The 15,344-nt window shown below is 36.6% G+C and overlaps 1 protein-coding gene across 2 annotated transcripts in view; it reads right to left on the reverse strand.

Annotated features, from left to right (window-relative positions):
* Positions 1–15,344, reverse strand: part of WDPCP (WD repeat containing planar cell polarity effector) — a 491,319-nt gene that overhangs the window by 49,601 nt on the left and 426,374 nt on the right. For both annotated transcript variants that reach the window (XM_007970462.3, XM_038007022.2), the window contains one exon: positions 9,358–9,520. In XM_007970462.3, the coding sequence (XP_007968653.1) occupies positions 9,358–9,520 (163 nt within the window). The remainder of the gene's footprint in view (positions 1–9,357; positions 9,521–15,344) is intronic.

Consider the following 15,344-nt stretch of genomic DNA (forward strand, 5'->3'; position numbering starts at 1 on the left):
CTGTATTTAACTAGTATATTATCTATTGTTTTCTAAGTTTTCAAATTCATTTGCACAGAAATTTGCAAAGTAGTCTGTTATGACTAAAAAGAAAAAACCCTCTCTTGTTTAAATGGTTAATTTCTCCCTCCTTCCTTCTGCCATTTCTTATTTTGTATGTTTGTGTTTTCTCTCTCTTTTTTTGATCAAGCTGGTCTATTTTGTTGTTTCAAAAACATTTGGATTTGATATCTTAATTACATCTACAGTTTTTTGTTTATTTGTTTTGTTTTTTGTCTTCTACCTGAGGTGTCAGTAATCTATGGCTTATGGACTGGTTGCCTGTTTTTGTAAATAAAGTTTTTTGTTTTGCTTTGGAAATTTCTTTTTTTATTTTAATTTTAATTTTTTTATTTTGAGACAGAGTCTTGCTCTGTCGCCCAGGCTGGAGTACAGTGGCGCAGTCTAGGCTCAGTGCAACCTCTGCCTCTTGGGTCCAAGCAATTCTCCTGCCTCAGCCTCCCAAAGTAGCTGGGATGACAGGTGTGTGCCACCACACCCGGCTAATTTTTGTATTTTTAGTAGAGACGGGGTTTCACCACGTTGGCCAGGTTGGTCTCAAACTTGAACCTGACCTCGTGATTCGCCTGCCTTAGCCTCCCAAAGTGCTGAGATTACAGGAATGAGCCACCGCGCCTGGCTAATTTTTAATTTGTTGGATACATAGTAGGTGTATACATTTATGGGATACATGAAATTTTAAGACAGGGTCTTGCTTTGTCACCCAGGCTGGAGTGCAGGGGCGCGATCAGCTCACTGAAACTTCTGCCTCCTGGGTTTCAGCGATTCTCATGCCTCAGCCTTCCTGAGGTGTGTGTCACCACGACTGGCTAAATTTTTTTGCATTTTTAGTAGAGATAGGGTTTTGCCGTGTTTGCCGAGCTGGTCTCGAACTCCTGGCCTCAAGTGAACCGCCTGCCTCAGTCTCCCTAAATGCTGGGATTACAGGCGTTAGCCACCGTGCCTGGCTGTACATGAGATATTTTGATACAGGTATACAATGTGTAATAAGCACATCAGGGCAAATGAGGTGTCCATCACCTAAAGCATTTATCATTTCCTTGTGTTACAAACATTCTAGTTATACTCATTTATTTATTTTTATTAAAATATACAATAAATTACTGTTAACTGTAATTACCCTGTTGTGCTATCAAATACTAGATCTCACTCATTCTATCTGACTGCATTTTTGTACCCATTAACCATCCCCGCCACCGTCAATTACCTTTCACAGCCTCTGGTAACCACTATTATATTTACTATCTCTATGAGTTCAAGTGTTTTAATTTTTAGCTTCCTACAAATGAGTGAGAACATGTGAAGTTTGTCATTTTGTGCCTGGCTTATTTCACTTAACATAATGTTCTCCAGTTCCATGTAAATAAAGTTTTATTGGACCACAGCCACATCCATTCATTTATGTATTGTCTATGACTGTTTTTGTGCTACAACAGAGTTAAATAGTTGCAGCAGAGAACATATGGTCCATCAACCTAAAATATTTACACTGAAGCCATTTAGGAGAAAACTTTGCCAATCCCTGCTCTGCCTCATTAATTTCTGGTTTTATCTTTATTATTTCTTTCCTTGTGCTTTATTTTGGTTTAGTTTCTTGTTATTTTTTAAAGCTTTTGAGTTAGAATTGTTCTCTTTTTTCATTTTTTTTTCTTGTAAAAGTGCTTAGTGGTATCAATTTTCCTCTGATTATTATTTAAATACATCCCATATATTCTGATATGTAGTGTTTTATTATACTTACGTCTTAGAAATTTCATGTTGTATTTCTTCTTTCATCCAAAAGTTGTTTAAGAAAAAGTTTTAAAATTTATACAAGGAAGGGCATGTTGGTTCTTGTTAAACATTGCTGGTTTTATTACATTGTGGATGGAGAGTGTTTGTAATATTTAGTGAAATTTAATGATATATTTTGGCAAGTAACATACTTGTTTTGTAAATAGTCTATGAATTCTTAGGAAGAAAACTTATTCTCTTTTATCAAGGAATAGAATTTGATGAATATTCATAATATCTACATTATTATGTTTAGGTATTATTTCTTGTTACTTTTTGCCTACTTGATCTATTCTGTAGTAAGCATAGTGAGTTAGGCTGGGTGTGGTGGCTCATGCCCATAATCCCAGCACTTTGGGAGGCCAAGGCAGGTGGATCACTTGAACCCAGAAGTTCAAGACTAGCCTCGGCAACATGGCAAAACTCCATCTCTGCAAAAAATACAAAAAATTAGCTGCGTGTGGTGACACATGCCTGTAGTCCCAGCCACCCAGGAGGCTGAGGTGGATCACCTGAGCCCAGGAGGTCAAGACTGTGGTGAGCCATGATCACGCCACTGCACTCTAGGCTGGGCAAGAGTGAGACCCTGCCAAAAAAAAAAAAAAAAAAAAAAAAAATAGTAAGTTAAAATCTCCTATTATTCGTATCTCTCTATATCTCCTTGCATCTTTTATAGATTTTCCTTTGTAAAGGTGGCTTCTATATTATTTGTTGTACAGATATTCTTAAGTGTTTTATCTTTGTGAAAGTTGCATTAATTGCTTTTCTTTGTTGGATTTTATGCTTTTGGGCTTGAATTCTATAATTGGTATGGTTTCTGTTGGTTTATTATTTTCATTTGCCTGAATATCTTTTCCCATTCCTTTATTTTTACCCTTTCTGAATCATTTTATTTAGATGTATGTCTTTCTTGCAGTACATAGCTGGATCTTGCTTTATGAGCACATTGAAAATCTTTTTTTTTTAATAGGTGAGGTGAGTCCATTTACATTAATTGATATGACTGATATGCTAGGTTTCAACTCTTTTACTAATATTTTATAATTTTGTGAATTTTGATATATTTGCTATGTGACGTGTGTGTTTCCTTTCTTCTCACTTATTTATCACTTGAGCCCAGGAGTTCTGGGCTGCAGAATGCCCATTGGGTGCCACACTAAGTTTGGCATCAACATGGTGACCTCCTGGGAGCTGAGGACCACCAGGTTGCCTAAGGTGGGGTCAGCTGGGCCAGGCTGGAAACAGAGTGGGTCAATCAGTAGTGGGATTGTGTCTGTGAATAACCATTGTACTCCAGCCTGGGCAATACAGTGAGACTCCATCTCTTAAAAAACATAAATAAAAGTAAATGGTAGGTAGTAAAGTTTGTGGTTTTGTTCTAGTGGTTACCTTTGTACTTGTATCTTTTCTAATGCCCTTAGTCTCTTCTTTTCTTAGTTAACTTTTATTATGTGGCATATGAGTTTTTATTGTATCTTTTAACTCCCACCTATTGGCTACACAACAATCAGTGAGCTTATTCTATCTTACTCTTTCACTCTCTGTTCCACTCCCATTTTCTAAAGCTGTATTACTTCTACTTAATCACAACATACAGTATTTGTATATGGGTCTTCCACCCCTTTTATCTTCTGTCTACATTTATATTTATTAAAATACAGTCAGTCCTTGTACTGACACTTTCTTACTCATCTCATGGTTAGATGAAACTCTTCCTCTAGTATTCCTCAAGAAAGGTTCATGGGTACAGAATTCCCTATATTGAAAATGTTTCTTTTAGCGTTCATACTTGAAGGAGATCATGGATGACTATACTATCCTTGGTTCACACTTTTAGTCACTGAGTTTTTGAAAACTGTAGTTCTGCTTTTGCCTTGCCTTATATTTTATTTTTTTGAAAAGTTTGATACTTGTTTGAAAAGTTCAATACTTTTTTCCTGAAAGTGCACTTTGGGTGTCTGAGAAAAATTATAACAGAATAATCAGTTCCAAGAAATATCCTAGCTATACTCTTATATTTCAATGATTAAATGTTTAGGGCCTTCTGGTAAAAAGATCAAATAACTTACATAAGCAAAAGTAGATGAATACATTTTGCAACATTCTCTTGGATTTTTAGTATTGAGTATTCTGTTACATTGTTTTATTTTTTCGTTTTCATGGAATCCAATTATACAAGTGCTGTTGCTTCTTTGTCTTATCTCCCATTCCATTACTTTGTCTTGACTTTTTACTTCTCATTTTCTTTTGTTTTCTGCCATTTTCAATGTTTTAAATTAAGTTTTATAATGACTTTATTCTCATTTGGGTACCCTGTAACTTATTTTTCATTTTTGGATAATATTATGCTTTTTTTTTCATTTATTTGTTTCAGTGGACTTTTTTGTTTTTGTTTTTGTTTGAGACAGGATATCACTCTGCAACCCAGGCTGGAGTGCACTGGCATAATCAGGACTCATTGAAGCCTTAATGTTCAGGGCCCCAAGCGATCCTCCCACCTCAGCCTCCCAAGTAGCTGGGACTGCAGGCATGGACCACCATGCCAGGCTAATTTATTTTTCTTTTTTTGTAGAGATGAGGTCTCGCTATGTTGCCCAGGCTGGTCTTGAGCCCCTGGGCTCAAGGGATCCTCCCACCTTTGCCTCCCAAAGTGTTGGGATTACAGGTGCAAGCCACTACACCTGGCCAATTTTCTTGGTGTCTTCTTCCATCCCTCCCTCCTCCTCTCCTGTCCATTTCTATTTTTCATTTTTGTCTTTTTCTTTTTTTCTTCTTTTTCTTTTTCTTTTTTTTTTTTTTTTTTTTTTGAGACAGAGTCTCACTCTGTCACCCAGGCTGGAGTGCAATGATGTGACCTCAGTTCACTGCAACCTCTGCCTCCCGGGTTCAAGCAATTCCCCTGCCTCAGCCTCCCAAGGAGCTGGGATTACAGACATGTGCCATCATGCCAGGCTAATTTTTATATTTTTGGTAGAGATGGGGTTTCACCATGTTGGCCAGGCTAGTCTTGAACTCCTGACCTCAGGTGATCTGCCTCACCCTCCCAAAGTGCTGGAATTACAGGCATGAACCACCATGCCTGGCCTCATTTTGTCTTTCTAATTCAGAATGGGTTTCAATATACCCAGTTGCTTATTCCAATATATCTAATTCTGCCTGGTGTGTTGTTGTACAGTTTTCTTTGACATCATGATTGTTTTGGGGGAAGATAATTTTCCTTAATTGATGTGTGTAGTTTTCATTTTCTGTTACTTTGACGTAACTTCGTATGAAACTGTTCATCTTTTTCTTGTTTATTTTTGTGGTATTGGCTATGTTTTCTGAGATCCTAGTTCAGTAGGGTCCTCAGTAGAGCAAAGTCTAGGCACTTGTTACTGTATGAATAGACATATAGATGAATGGAACAGAATGACAAATCCAGAAATAAACACTTAACACCTATAGTCAGTTGATTTTTGATGAAGGGGCAAAGGCAATTCAGTGGGTAAAATGAGTTTTTTTTCCCTCAAAAAAAGTACTGGGGAAATGTGTATTTCTATGTTCTAAATAATGAACTTAGACCCTTATTCACATCCTACATAAAAATTAACTCGAAATGGACTTAAATTTAAGAGTGGAAGCTATAAAACTTCTAGAAGAAAACATGAGAAAACATCCATCCACATTCTCAGATTAGAAAGAAATTTAAGTACAACACATAAAAGACAATCAAAAAAAGAAAAAATTGCTCTCCTGGGCTTCACCAACATTTGGAAACGTTTGCACTTCAAAAGACACTACTGGAAAATGAAAAGGCAAGTCACAGGGAGGAAATACTTGCATATCAGGTATTTAATAAGGAACCTGTATTCAGAATATATAAAAGTATCTTACAATTCAATAACAAGACAACTCAACTAAAGATTGGACAACAAATTTGAATAGTTATAACAATAAAGAATGCTAATGAGCAAATAAGAAATGTTCAACATCATTAGTTGTTACGGAAATGCAAATTAAAGCTACAATTAGATATCATTCTTCACCCACCAGAATAGTTATAATAAAAAAAGATCGACAATATTAAATGTTGGTGAGGATACTGAGAAACTGGAATCCTTATATATTGCTAGTGAGTATGTAAAATGTTACAGGCATTTTGGAAAACAATTTGGCAGTTTCTTAAAACTAGCAAATTAAATACAAACTTAGAATAAGACCCAGCAATTCAATTCCTAGATATCTCCCCAAGGGAAATGAAAATATATGTCCACTTAGAAACGTCAATGTGAATGTTTACAGCAACATTATTCATAATAGCCCCAAAATGGAAATAACCCAGATATCCATCAGCTGGTGAGTGGATAAGCAAAATGTGGCACATCCATGTAACAGAATACTATTCAGCAATTAAGAAGGAGTAAACTATATATTACATGAGCCTCAGTAACATAATGCTAAGTGAAAGATGCCAGATACAAAAGACAATGTATTGTATGACTTCATTTATATAAATTGTCCAGATTATATGATTTCATTTATACAAAATTTCTCTAGAGACAGAAAGCAGAGCAATGTTTGCCTCAGGCTGGGTTAGGAGAATGGAAATTAGGTATAACGGAACTATTTGGGGGTGATGGAAATGCTCTAAACCTAAACTGTGGTGGTGGTCATACAGCTTTATAAATTTACCAAATATCGTTGTCTTGTATACTTACAATGGGTGAATTTTATGGTATATGTAAGTTATAGCTCAGTAAAATTGTTTTTAAAGAAGTATCCAGACGTGGTGGCTCATGCCTGTAATCCCAGCACTTTGAAAGGCTGAGGCAGAAGGATCACTTGAGCCCAGGAGTCTGAGACCTGCCTAGGCAACATGGTGAAACCTTGTTTCTACAAAAAATACAAAAATTAGCCCGGCATGGTGGCACGTGCCTGTAGTTGCAGTTGCACGGGACATTGAGGTGGGAGAATCACCTGAGCCTGGGAGGTCGAAGCTGCAGTAAGCCATGATCGCACCACTGCACTCCAGCTTGGGTGACAGAGTGAGACCCTGCCCCCAAAATAAATAAATAATAAATAAAGAGGTAGGACTTCTAGGTAGCTGAAGATAACAGCAGTCACCTATGTTCTATCTCCCAATACTTCTTTTATAAACAATACAGAACATTATACAAGGAAAAATGAAACTACATGACAATCATGTTCTTAGCATAACTTGAAGACAGAGAATGTTCAAACTTCAAAATAATTGTAAATAAAATGGAAAAAACAGCAAATGCTAATGCATGATCTCCCTAGCGCCTGATATTCTGGTACATTGAAGCATGAACTACAAGGAAGATGCTATAAAGTACCATGCAATCTGAAGAGGCAGTTTTCAAAAAGGATAGCTTCTCAGGGAAAAGGCAGAAAGAGAGGGGCACTTTTGGCATTTGGGTGTGAAGGAAGAAAGAAGCATAAGGTGGAAAATACCAGGCAAGAGAAAGCCAGAAAATGAGAGGTCATACAATCCCATCAAGAATTTGCGGGCTGGGCGTGGTGGCTCATGCCTGTAATCCTAGCACTTTGGGAGGCCGAGGCAGGTGGATCACCTGAGGTCAGGAGTTTGAGACCAGTCTGGCCAACATGGTGGAACCCTGTCTCTACTAAAAATACAAATAAATAAATAAATTAGCAGGGCACAGTGGTGGGCACCTGTAATCCCAGCTACTATGGAGGGTGAAGCAAGAGAGTCGTGTGAACCAGGGAGGTGGGGGGTTGCAGTGAGCCTAGGTCGTGCCATTGCACTCCAGCCTGGGCAACTAGAGCAAAACTCTGTCTCAAAAAAAAAAAAAAAAAAAAAAAAAAAAAAGATTTTGTGGAGAGTTTAATTAGCCCCTCTTTAGTTTTCTCATTTCCAGGATCTCCCTGTTGAATTTTTGGCTAGTTTGCCATTCAGTCACTTGCCCTAATCAGACGAGCAGAACTGGCATTTCCTATCAAGTTTGTCACTTTTACTGACAATAATTTGCTACTTTTATTAGACAATGCTGCTAGGTAGAGTTTTTCCACCCTCAGCTCCAAATCAAGTCAGCTGTTGGTTTTTAAAGCCAGCCCTACCCTGGTAGAACTAGTCTGGGGACGGGCAGGATGATGGAAGCAGCTTCAGGCAAGAAAATAAAAGACTTCTACTTTATTACTAGAAGTTCAGCAATTTTTCATGAATAAATGCTTCTCAATTTGTTGCTTGCCTTTGTTTGATTTCCAACGCCCAGAAATGATGGTTTTTGTCTAGTTTTATATAGTTTCTTGGGGAGAGGATTTGCCGATATCCAAATAAACTCTTTCATACTTGGAAATCCTCCCCCTCTTTATTTGCTGTTAATGTGTATAGTTTGAGGCATTTTTCTTGAGGGTATTGTAGGTGGGTATATATAATTGATATATACATATTTTTTTTAATTTGGCCTCTTTACAATTACTGAAAATAGGATCCTCAAAAGCAGGAATGTTACGCATAAACCAGGGACCAAATCTGACCCACTGCCTATTTTTATAAATAACGTTTTATTGTAACACCCCCATTCTGATTCATTTTATATATTGTCTGTAGCCACTTTTTTACTGTAACAGCAGGATTGAGTAGTTGCAAAAGTTTGTGTGACCTGCAAAGCCTAAAATATTTGCTGTCTGGCCCTTTACACAAAAAGCTTGCTGAACCTTGCTTGAGAGAATCATTATCATCATAATTAATATTATCATTATCACTGTAAATAACATTATTAATTTTTTTAAATTTCATATTCTTTATCTTCTCAATAACCCCATGTAGCAAACTAGACAGATATCAGATATTTAAACTATCATTTATCAGATTTCAAAAACTAATGGTAACCTTGCATTAAAGAAATATTATATAAATTATAATTCAAACTACATATTCTTTTTTTTTTTTTTTTGAGACGGAGTCTTGCTCTGTCGCCCAGGCTGGAGTGCAGTGGCCGGATCTCAGCTCACTGCAAGCTCCGCCTCCCGGGTTTACGCCATTCTCCTGCCTCAGCCTCCCGAGTAGCTGGGACTACAGGCGCCCACCACCTCGCCCGGCTAGTTTTTTGTATTTTTTAGTAGAGACGGGGTTTCACCGGGTTAGCCAGGATGATCTCGATCTCCTGACCTCGTGATCCGCCCGTCTCGGCCTCCCAAAGTGCTGGGATTACAGGCTTGAGCCACCGCGCCCGGCCTCAAACTACATATTCTAAAAGTTAATATTTATTAAAGGCAGTCCAACAATCCTAGAATTTAACAGCAGAATGCAGACAATATTTTATAGTAATTTCATTTTGGCGTAGAATAACATTTATTGTAGCAATATTATTTTTACGTTCACTTCTGCCATTCATTATGCCTGCTCTGAATAACCAAACTCCTGCAGAGTCTGAGCCATGAGAAATGCAAATTTTTCTCCTTCACATTTTGAAATATTCTTGCTTTGCTATTAGTTCACATTTGAACAGGTAATACTAAATACTTTATGGAGCAGTTTCGTCAGTCAACATTTCTTACCTGTTAGAAGAGCCATTCAGTATTCTTTGTTGTACAATATGTCTGTGGGTTGGGCCAGAGGGAGGGAGGTTATCTGGAAATGAGTCTTCCCCTTGAGGTGCTAAAGACAGGCCAATAAAAGCTTCATTTAGCATATCCCCTCTGTCCAAGGGCCCCAGGAATTCTGTTAAAAATGATTAATATATGAGTGAAATACTAAGTACAATTTCTGCTAACTCCCTCATAAGTAAGATTACAGAACAACTTGCACATATCCCAGTGGAACTTTTTTCTTTATTTTGTCAGTTGGAAAATCTTGTTGTCCTAGTTCCCTATGACTTCTGTCATTCTTATACTTCAGCAGTTTGATAACAGTATAGTGAATGTTTTCAAATATTGATTTTTAAAAATTCATTTATATCTTTCTTATATATAGTGTTTTTAACCAGCTTATTATTTATGTATTTTTTGTTTTTGTTAGCCAATTACTGGAATATTTTATCTTGGAATATTGCAAGAAGTGATTTTACTCTTTCACATATAGCACGTAATTTGAAAAGAAAAGGAAAATATCTTACCTAATATTTGCTTTCAATTAGCATTTTAAACGTTATAGGGAGATATATACCCCCATATCTTAGAGATGTACAGAGGTGTATAGAGAGATATTGGCAACTTTGACAGGACATTGTTTAAAAATATTGTTTGAAACATAACGAAGCTGTGAAAAATACATTTTTTGTAAGAAACATAAACCTTATTAAAAACCAAAAAATAAAAAAAAAAACCTCTTAGGACCACCGTGTATGGCAAAACATAATTTTTACCATCTTAAACATTTTAAAGCATACAGTTCAATAGTGTTAAGTATATTCACATTGTTGTGAAGCAAATCTCCAGAACTTTTTTGTCTTGTAAAACTGAAACTGCACCCATTGTAGAATTCTCCATTTGCCCCTCTCTCAGTTTGATAACCAACATTTTATTTTCTGTTTATATGAATTTGATAACTTTAGATCTTGTAAAAGTGGTATCATACAGTATTTGTGTTTTTGTCACTGGCTTATTTCACTTAGCATAATGTCCTTAAGGTTTATCCGTGTTGTAGTATGTGACAAGATTTCTTCATTTTCAAGACTGAGTAGTAAGCTATTATATGTATATACCATGCTTTGTTTTTCCATTTTCTATTTATTGACATTTGGGTTGCTTCCACCTCCTGGCTATTGTGAATAATGCTGCTATGAACATGGATGTGCAGATATCTCCAAAACCCTGCTATCAGTGCTTTTGGACATATACTCAGAAGGGGGATTGCCGTATCATACAGTGAATCTATTTTTAAATTTTTGAGGAAACACCATACTGTTTTCATTGTGGTTCACCATTTTACAATCCTACCAACAGTGCACAAAAATTCTAATTTCTCCAAATCCTTGACAAACTTGTTATTTTCTGTTTTGTTTTTTTTTTTTAAACTAGTCATCCTAATGAATGTGACGTGCTACCTTAATGGTTTTGATTTGCATTTCTCTAATAAGTGATACTGAGCATCTTTTTATATGCGTGTTGGTCATTTGTATACCTTCATTGAAGAAATGTAGATTCAAGTCACTTGTCCTTGTTTTCTTTGAGACAGAGTCTCACTCTGTTGCCCAGGCTGGAGTGCAGTATCACAATCATGGCTCACTAAAGTCTTGACCTCTCAAGCTCAAGTGATCCTCCCACCTCAGCCCTTTGAGTAGCTGGAACTACAGGTGTGTGCCACAATGCATGACTCATTTAAAAAAAAAACATTATTGTAGAGAGGGGCTTTCACTAGGTTGCCGAGGCTGGTCTTGAACTCCTGGGCTCAGGCAATCTTCCTGCTTCCTGTGGTGGCTCGTGCCTATAATCCTGCCTCTCAAAGTGCTAGGATTACAGGCATGAGCCATGGCACCCAGCCCCCTTGCCCCTTTTTAATTAGGTTGTTTTTGTTCTTAAGTTGTAGGAACTTGTATGTAGTCTAGATATTAACAATTTGTCAGATTTGCAAATATTTTCTCCCATTCCTTAGGCTGTCTGTTCACTTTATTGGTACTTTAATGTGTCCTTTAATGCATAAAAGTTTTTGAGTTGGATTAAACCCCATTTGTAGTCCCATTTGTCTATTTTGCTTTTGTTGCTTTTGCTTTTGTTGTCACACACAAGAAATCATTGTCATATCTAATATCATGAAGCTTTTCTCTAATGTTTTCTTCTAGTAGTTTTATACTTCTGTTTCTTATGTTTAGGTCTTTAATTCATTTTGAGTTAATTTCTGTTTATGGTGTAACAAAAGGGTCCAACTTGCTCTTTTGCATGGGGATATTCAGTTTCCCAGCAACGTTTGTTGAAGAGATAGTTCCTGTTGCGTTGAATGGTGTTGACATCTGTCAAAATTGTTTGACCATATGGTTAATGGTTTATATCTGGGCTCTCAATTCTGTTCATTTTTGTTGGTCTGTATGTCTGCGTTTATGCCAGTCCTAATGTTTAGATTACTGTAGCCTTGTAATATGTTTTGAAATCAGAAAGACCTCTTTTCCCTTTTTCAAGATTGTTCTGGCTGTTCAGCATCCCTTGTGATTCCATATGAATTTTTAAATGGATTTTTCTATATTTCCAAAGATGCCATTGGGATTTTGATAGGGATTGCACTGAATTGGTAGATTACCTTGGGCAATACTGACATTTTAACAGTATTGGATGTCTTTCAATTTATTTGTGTCTTTAATACCTATCAGCAGTGTTTTCTAGTTTTAAGTCTTTTACCTCCTTGGTTAGGTTTATTCCAAAGTATTTTATTCTTTTTGATGCTATTGTAAATGAAATTGTTTTCTTACTGTCCTTTGCAGATTGCTCATTTTTAGTGTACAGAAATGCAATGGATTTTTGTATGTTGACTTGTATCTTGCAACTTTGCTGAATTCAATTATTCTAAAGTTTTTAAATGGGATCTTTAGGGCTTTCTGCATAGGAGATTAAGACATCTGTAACCAGAGACAATTTCACTTCCTTTCTGATTTTGGTGCCTTTTATTTCAGTCGCATAATGCTTTGACTAGGACATTCCAGTACTATGTTAAATAGAAGGGGTGCAGGCATCTTTGCCTTTTTCTTGATCCTAGAGTAAGGGCTTTCCGTTTTCACCACTGAGGTTGATGTTAGCTGTGGTCTTTTCATGTATAGCCTTTATTATGTTGCGGTATTAATAGTTTCCTTACATCCTAGTTTGTTGAGCATTTTTAGCATGAAAGAACATCAAATTGTGTCAAACGCTATTTTTGTGTGTATCAATTGAGATGATTATGTAGTTCTCATCTTTCATTCTGTTAATGTGATTAAAATGATTTTTTTATGTTGAACTATCCTTACTTTACATCAATAAATTTTACTTGATCATGGTATATTATCTTTTTACTATGCCTAAGAATTTGGTTGGCTAGTATTTTGTTAATGACTTTTGCTCGAATATCTATCAAGAATGTTGGTCTGTAGTTTTCTTTGTCTTCATCTGGCTTTATTATTAGGGTAATGCTGGCCTTATATAATGAATTTGGGATTTTCCCTTCTTTTAATTTTTTTGGAAGAGTTTGAGGAGAACGGGTGTTCATTCTTCTTTAAATATTTGCTGAAATATTCTAATGAAGGCATGAGGTCTTGGTCTTTTCTTTGTGTGGAGTGTTGGTTACTGATGCAATCTCTTTAATAGTTGTAATTCTGTCCAGATTATGTAATTCTTCATTATCCAATCTTGGTTGGCTGTGTGTTTAAAAGATTTTGTCCATTTATGCAAGTTTTCCAGTTTGTTGGCATACGACTGGTTGTATATTCTCTTACAACCCTCTTTATTTTATGTCGTACTGGCTTTAATATCCCCTCTTTCACTCTTGATTTTAGTTATTTGAGTCTTCTCTTTTTTTAAATTAGTGTGCCTAATAATTGGTCAGTTTTGTAGATACTTTGGAAAAATCACCTTAAGTTTTGTTGATGATTTTTTTCTATTGCTTTTGTATTCTCTATTTCATTGATCTTTGCTCTAAACTTTATTATTTTCTTCAGTTAGCTTTGGGTTTAGTTTCTTTTCCTTTTTTTCAGTTTTTTAAGGTACAAAGTTAGGTTGTTAGTTTTCAATCTTTCTTCTTTTTTAATGTAAACATAGCCATAAACTTCTCTATTAGTACTGTTTTCACTGCATCTCACAAGTTTGGGCACTGATATGGCTCGAATGTTCCCTCCAAATCTCATGTTGAGATGTAATACCCAGTGTAGGAGGTGGGACTTTGTATTAGGCTGTTCTTGCATCACTATAAAGAAATACCACACAACCTGAGCCACATGTCAAAACCGCACTTCTACAAAAAGTACAAAAATTACCTAGGCATGGTAGCTCATGCCTATTATTGCAGTTACTCAGGAATTTGAGGCTAGAGAATCGCTTGACCAAGGAAATGGAGGTTGCAGTGAGCTGAGACTGCACCACTGCACTCCAGCCTGGGTGACAGAGTGAGACCCTGTCTCGGGGGGAAAAAAAAAAAAAAAAAAAAAGAAATATCAGAGACTGGGTAATTTATAAAGAAAAGGGGTTTAATTGACTCATTGTTCTGCAGGCTATACATGCATGGTGCTGGCATCTGCTCAGCTTCTGGGGAGGACTCAGGGTGCTTTTCCTCACGGAGGAAGGTGAAATGGAAGGTGACTGGATCATGGGAGCAGATTTCTCATGAATGGTTTAGCACCATCCCCTTGGTGCTGTCTTTGCAGTAGTGAGTTCTCATGAGATCTGGCTATTTAAAAGTGTGTGGCACTTCCCCCTTCTCTTTCTCCTTCTCAAGCCTTCCCTTGCTCTTCTCATTTCACCTTCTGCCATGAGGAAAAGCTCCCTGAGGCCTCCTCAGAAGCTGAGTAGATGCCAGCACTGTGCTTGTAGAGCCTGCAGAACTGTCAATAAAACTTCTTTTCTTTAAAAATTATCCAGTCTTGAGTATTCCTTTTATAGCGATCCAAGAATGGCCTAACACAGGAACACTGTGTTTTCATTTTCATTTGTCTCAAGAGGTTTTCTAATTTCCCTTGTGATTTCTTCTTTGACCTGTTGTTTAAGAGTGCATTGCTTAATTTTCATGTATTTGTGGATTTTCCAGTTTTCCTTCTGTTGTTGATGTCTAGTGTCATTTCACTGTAATCAGAGAATATATTTTCTGTGATTGCTGTCTTTTAAAATTTGTTAAGATTTGTTTTGTGGCCTTCATGTGGTCTATTTTGTAGAATGTTCCATGTGCACTTGAAAAGAATGTTTGTTTTTTTTTTGCAGTTGATGGGTGAGTGTTCTGTATATGTTCTGTTCATTATATAGACCTGGAGGTCATTATCTTAAGTGAAATAACTCAGAAAACAGAAAGTCAAATACCATATGTTCTCATTTATAAATAGGAGCTAAATACTGTGAACACACGGAAATAAGAGTGTAGAATAATAGACACTGGAGCCACAGAACAGTGGGAGGGTGGTAACTGTTGGTGAAGACCTCTATTACTTTTTTTTGGTATGCATTGAAGGGGTGCAAGTGCAGTTTTGTTACATGGCTGTACCGTGTAGTGGTAAAGTCTGGCTATTTAGTGTAGCCACCACCTGAATAATGTACACAGTACCCATTTATTTATTTCTCATCCTTTACCCACCTCCTATAGTACTGAATCTCCAGTGTCTATTATTTCATACTTTATGTCCATGTATACACAATATTTAGCTCTCACTTGTAAGTGAGAACATGTGGTGTTCGACTTTCTGTTTCTGAGTTATTTAACTTAAGAATATAGCCTCCAGTTCCATCAGTGTTGCTGCAAAAGATAATTCTGGCTGAGTGGTATTCCACTGCACATATACACTACATTTTCTGTATCCAGTTGTTCACTGATGTAAACATAGGTGATCCCATCTCTTTGCTGTTGTGAATAGTGCAGTGATAAACACATGAGTGTGGGTATC

The sequence above is a fragment of the Chlorocebus sabaeus genome, chromosome 14, assembly GCF_047675955.1.
Source record: "Chlorocebus sabaeus isolate Y175 chromosome 14, mChlSab1.0.hap1, whole genome shotgun sequence".
NCBI lineage: Eukaryota > Metazoa > Chordata > Mammalia > Primates > Cercopithecidae > Chlorocebus > Chlorocebus sabaeus.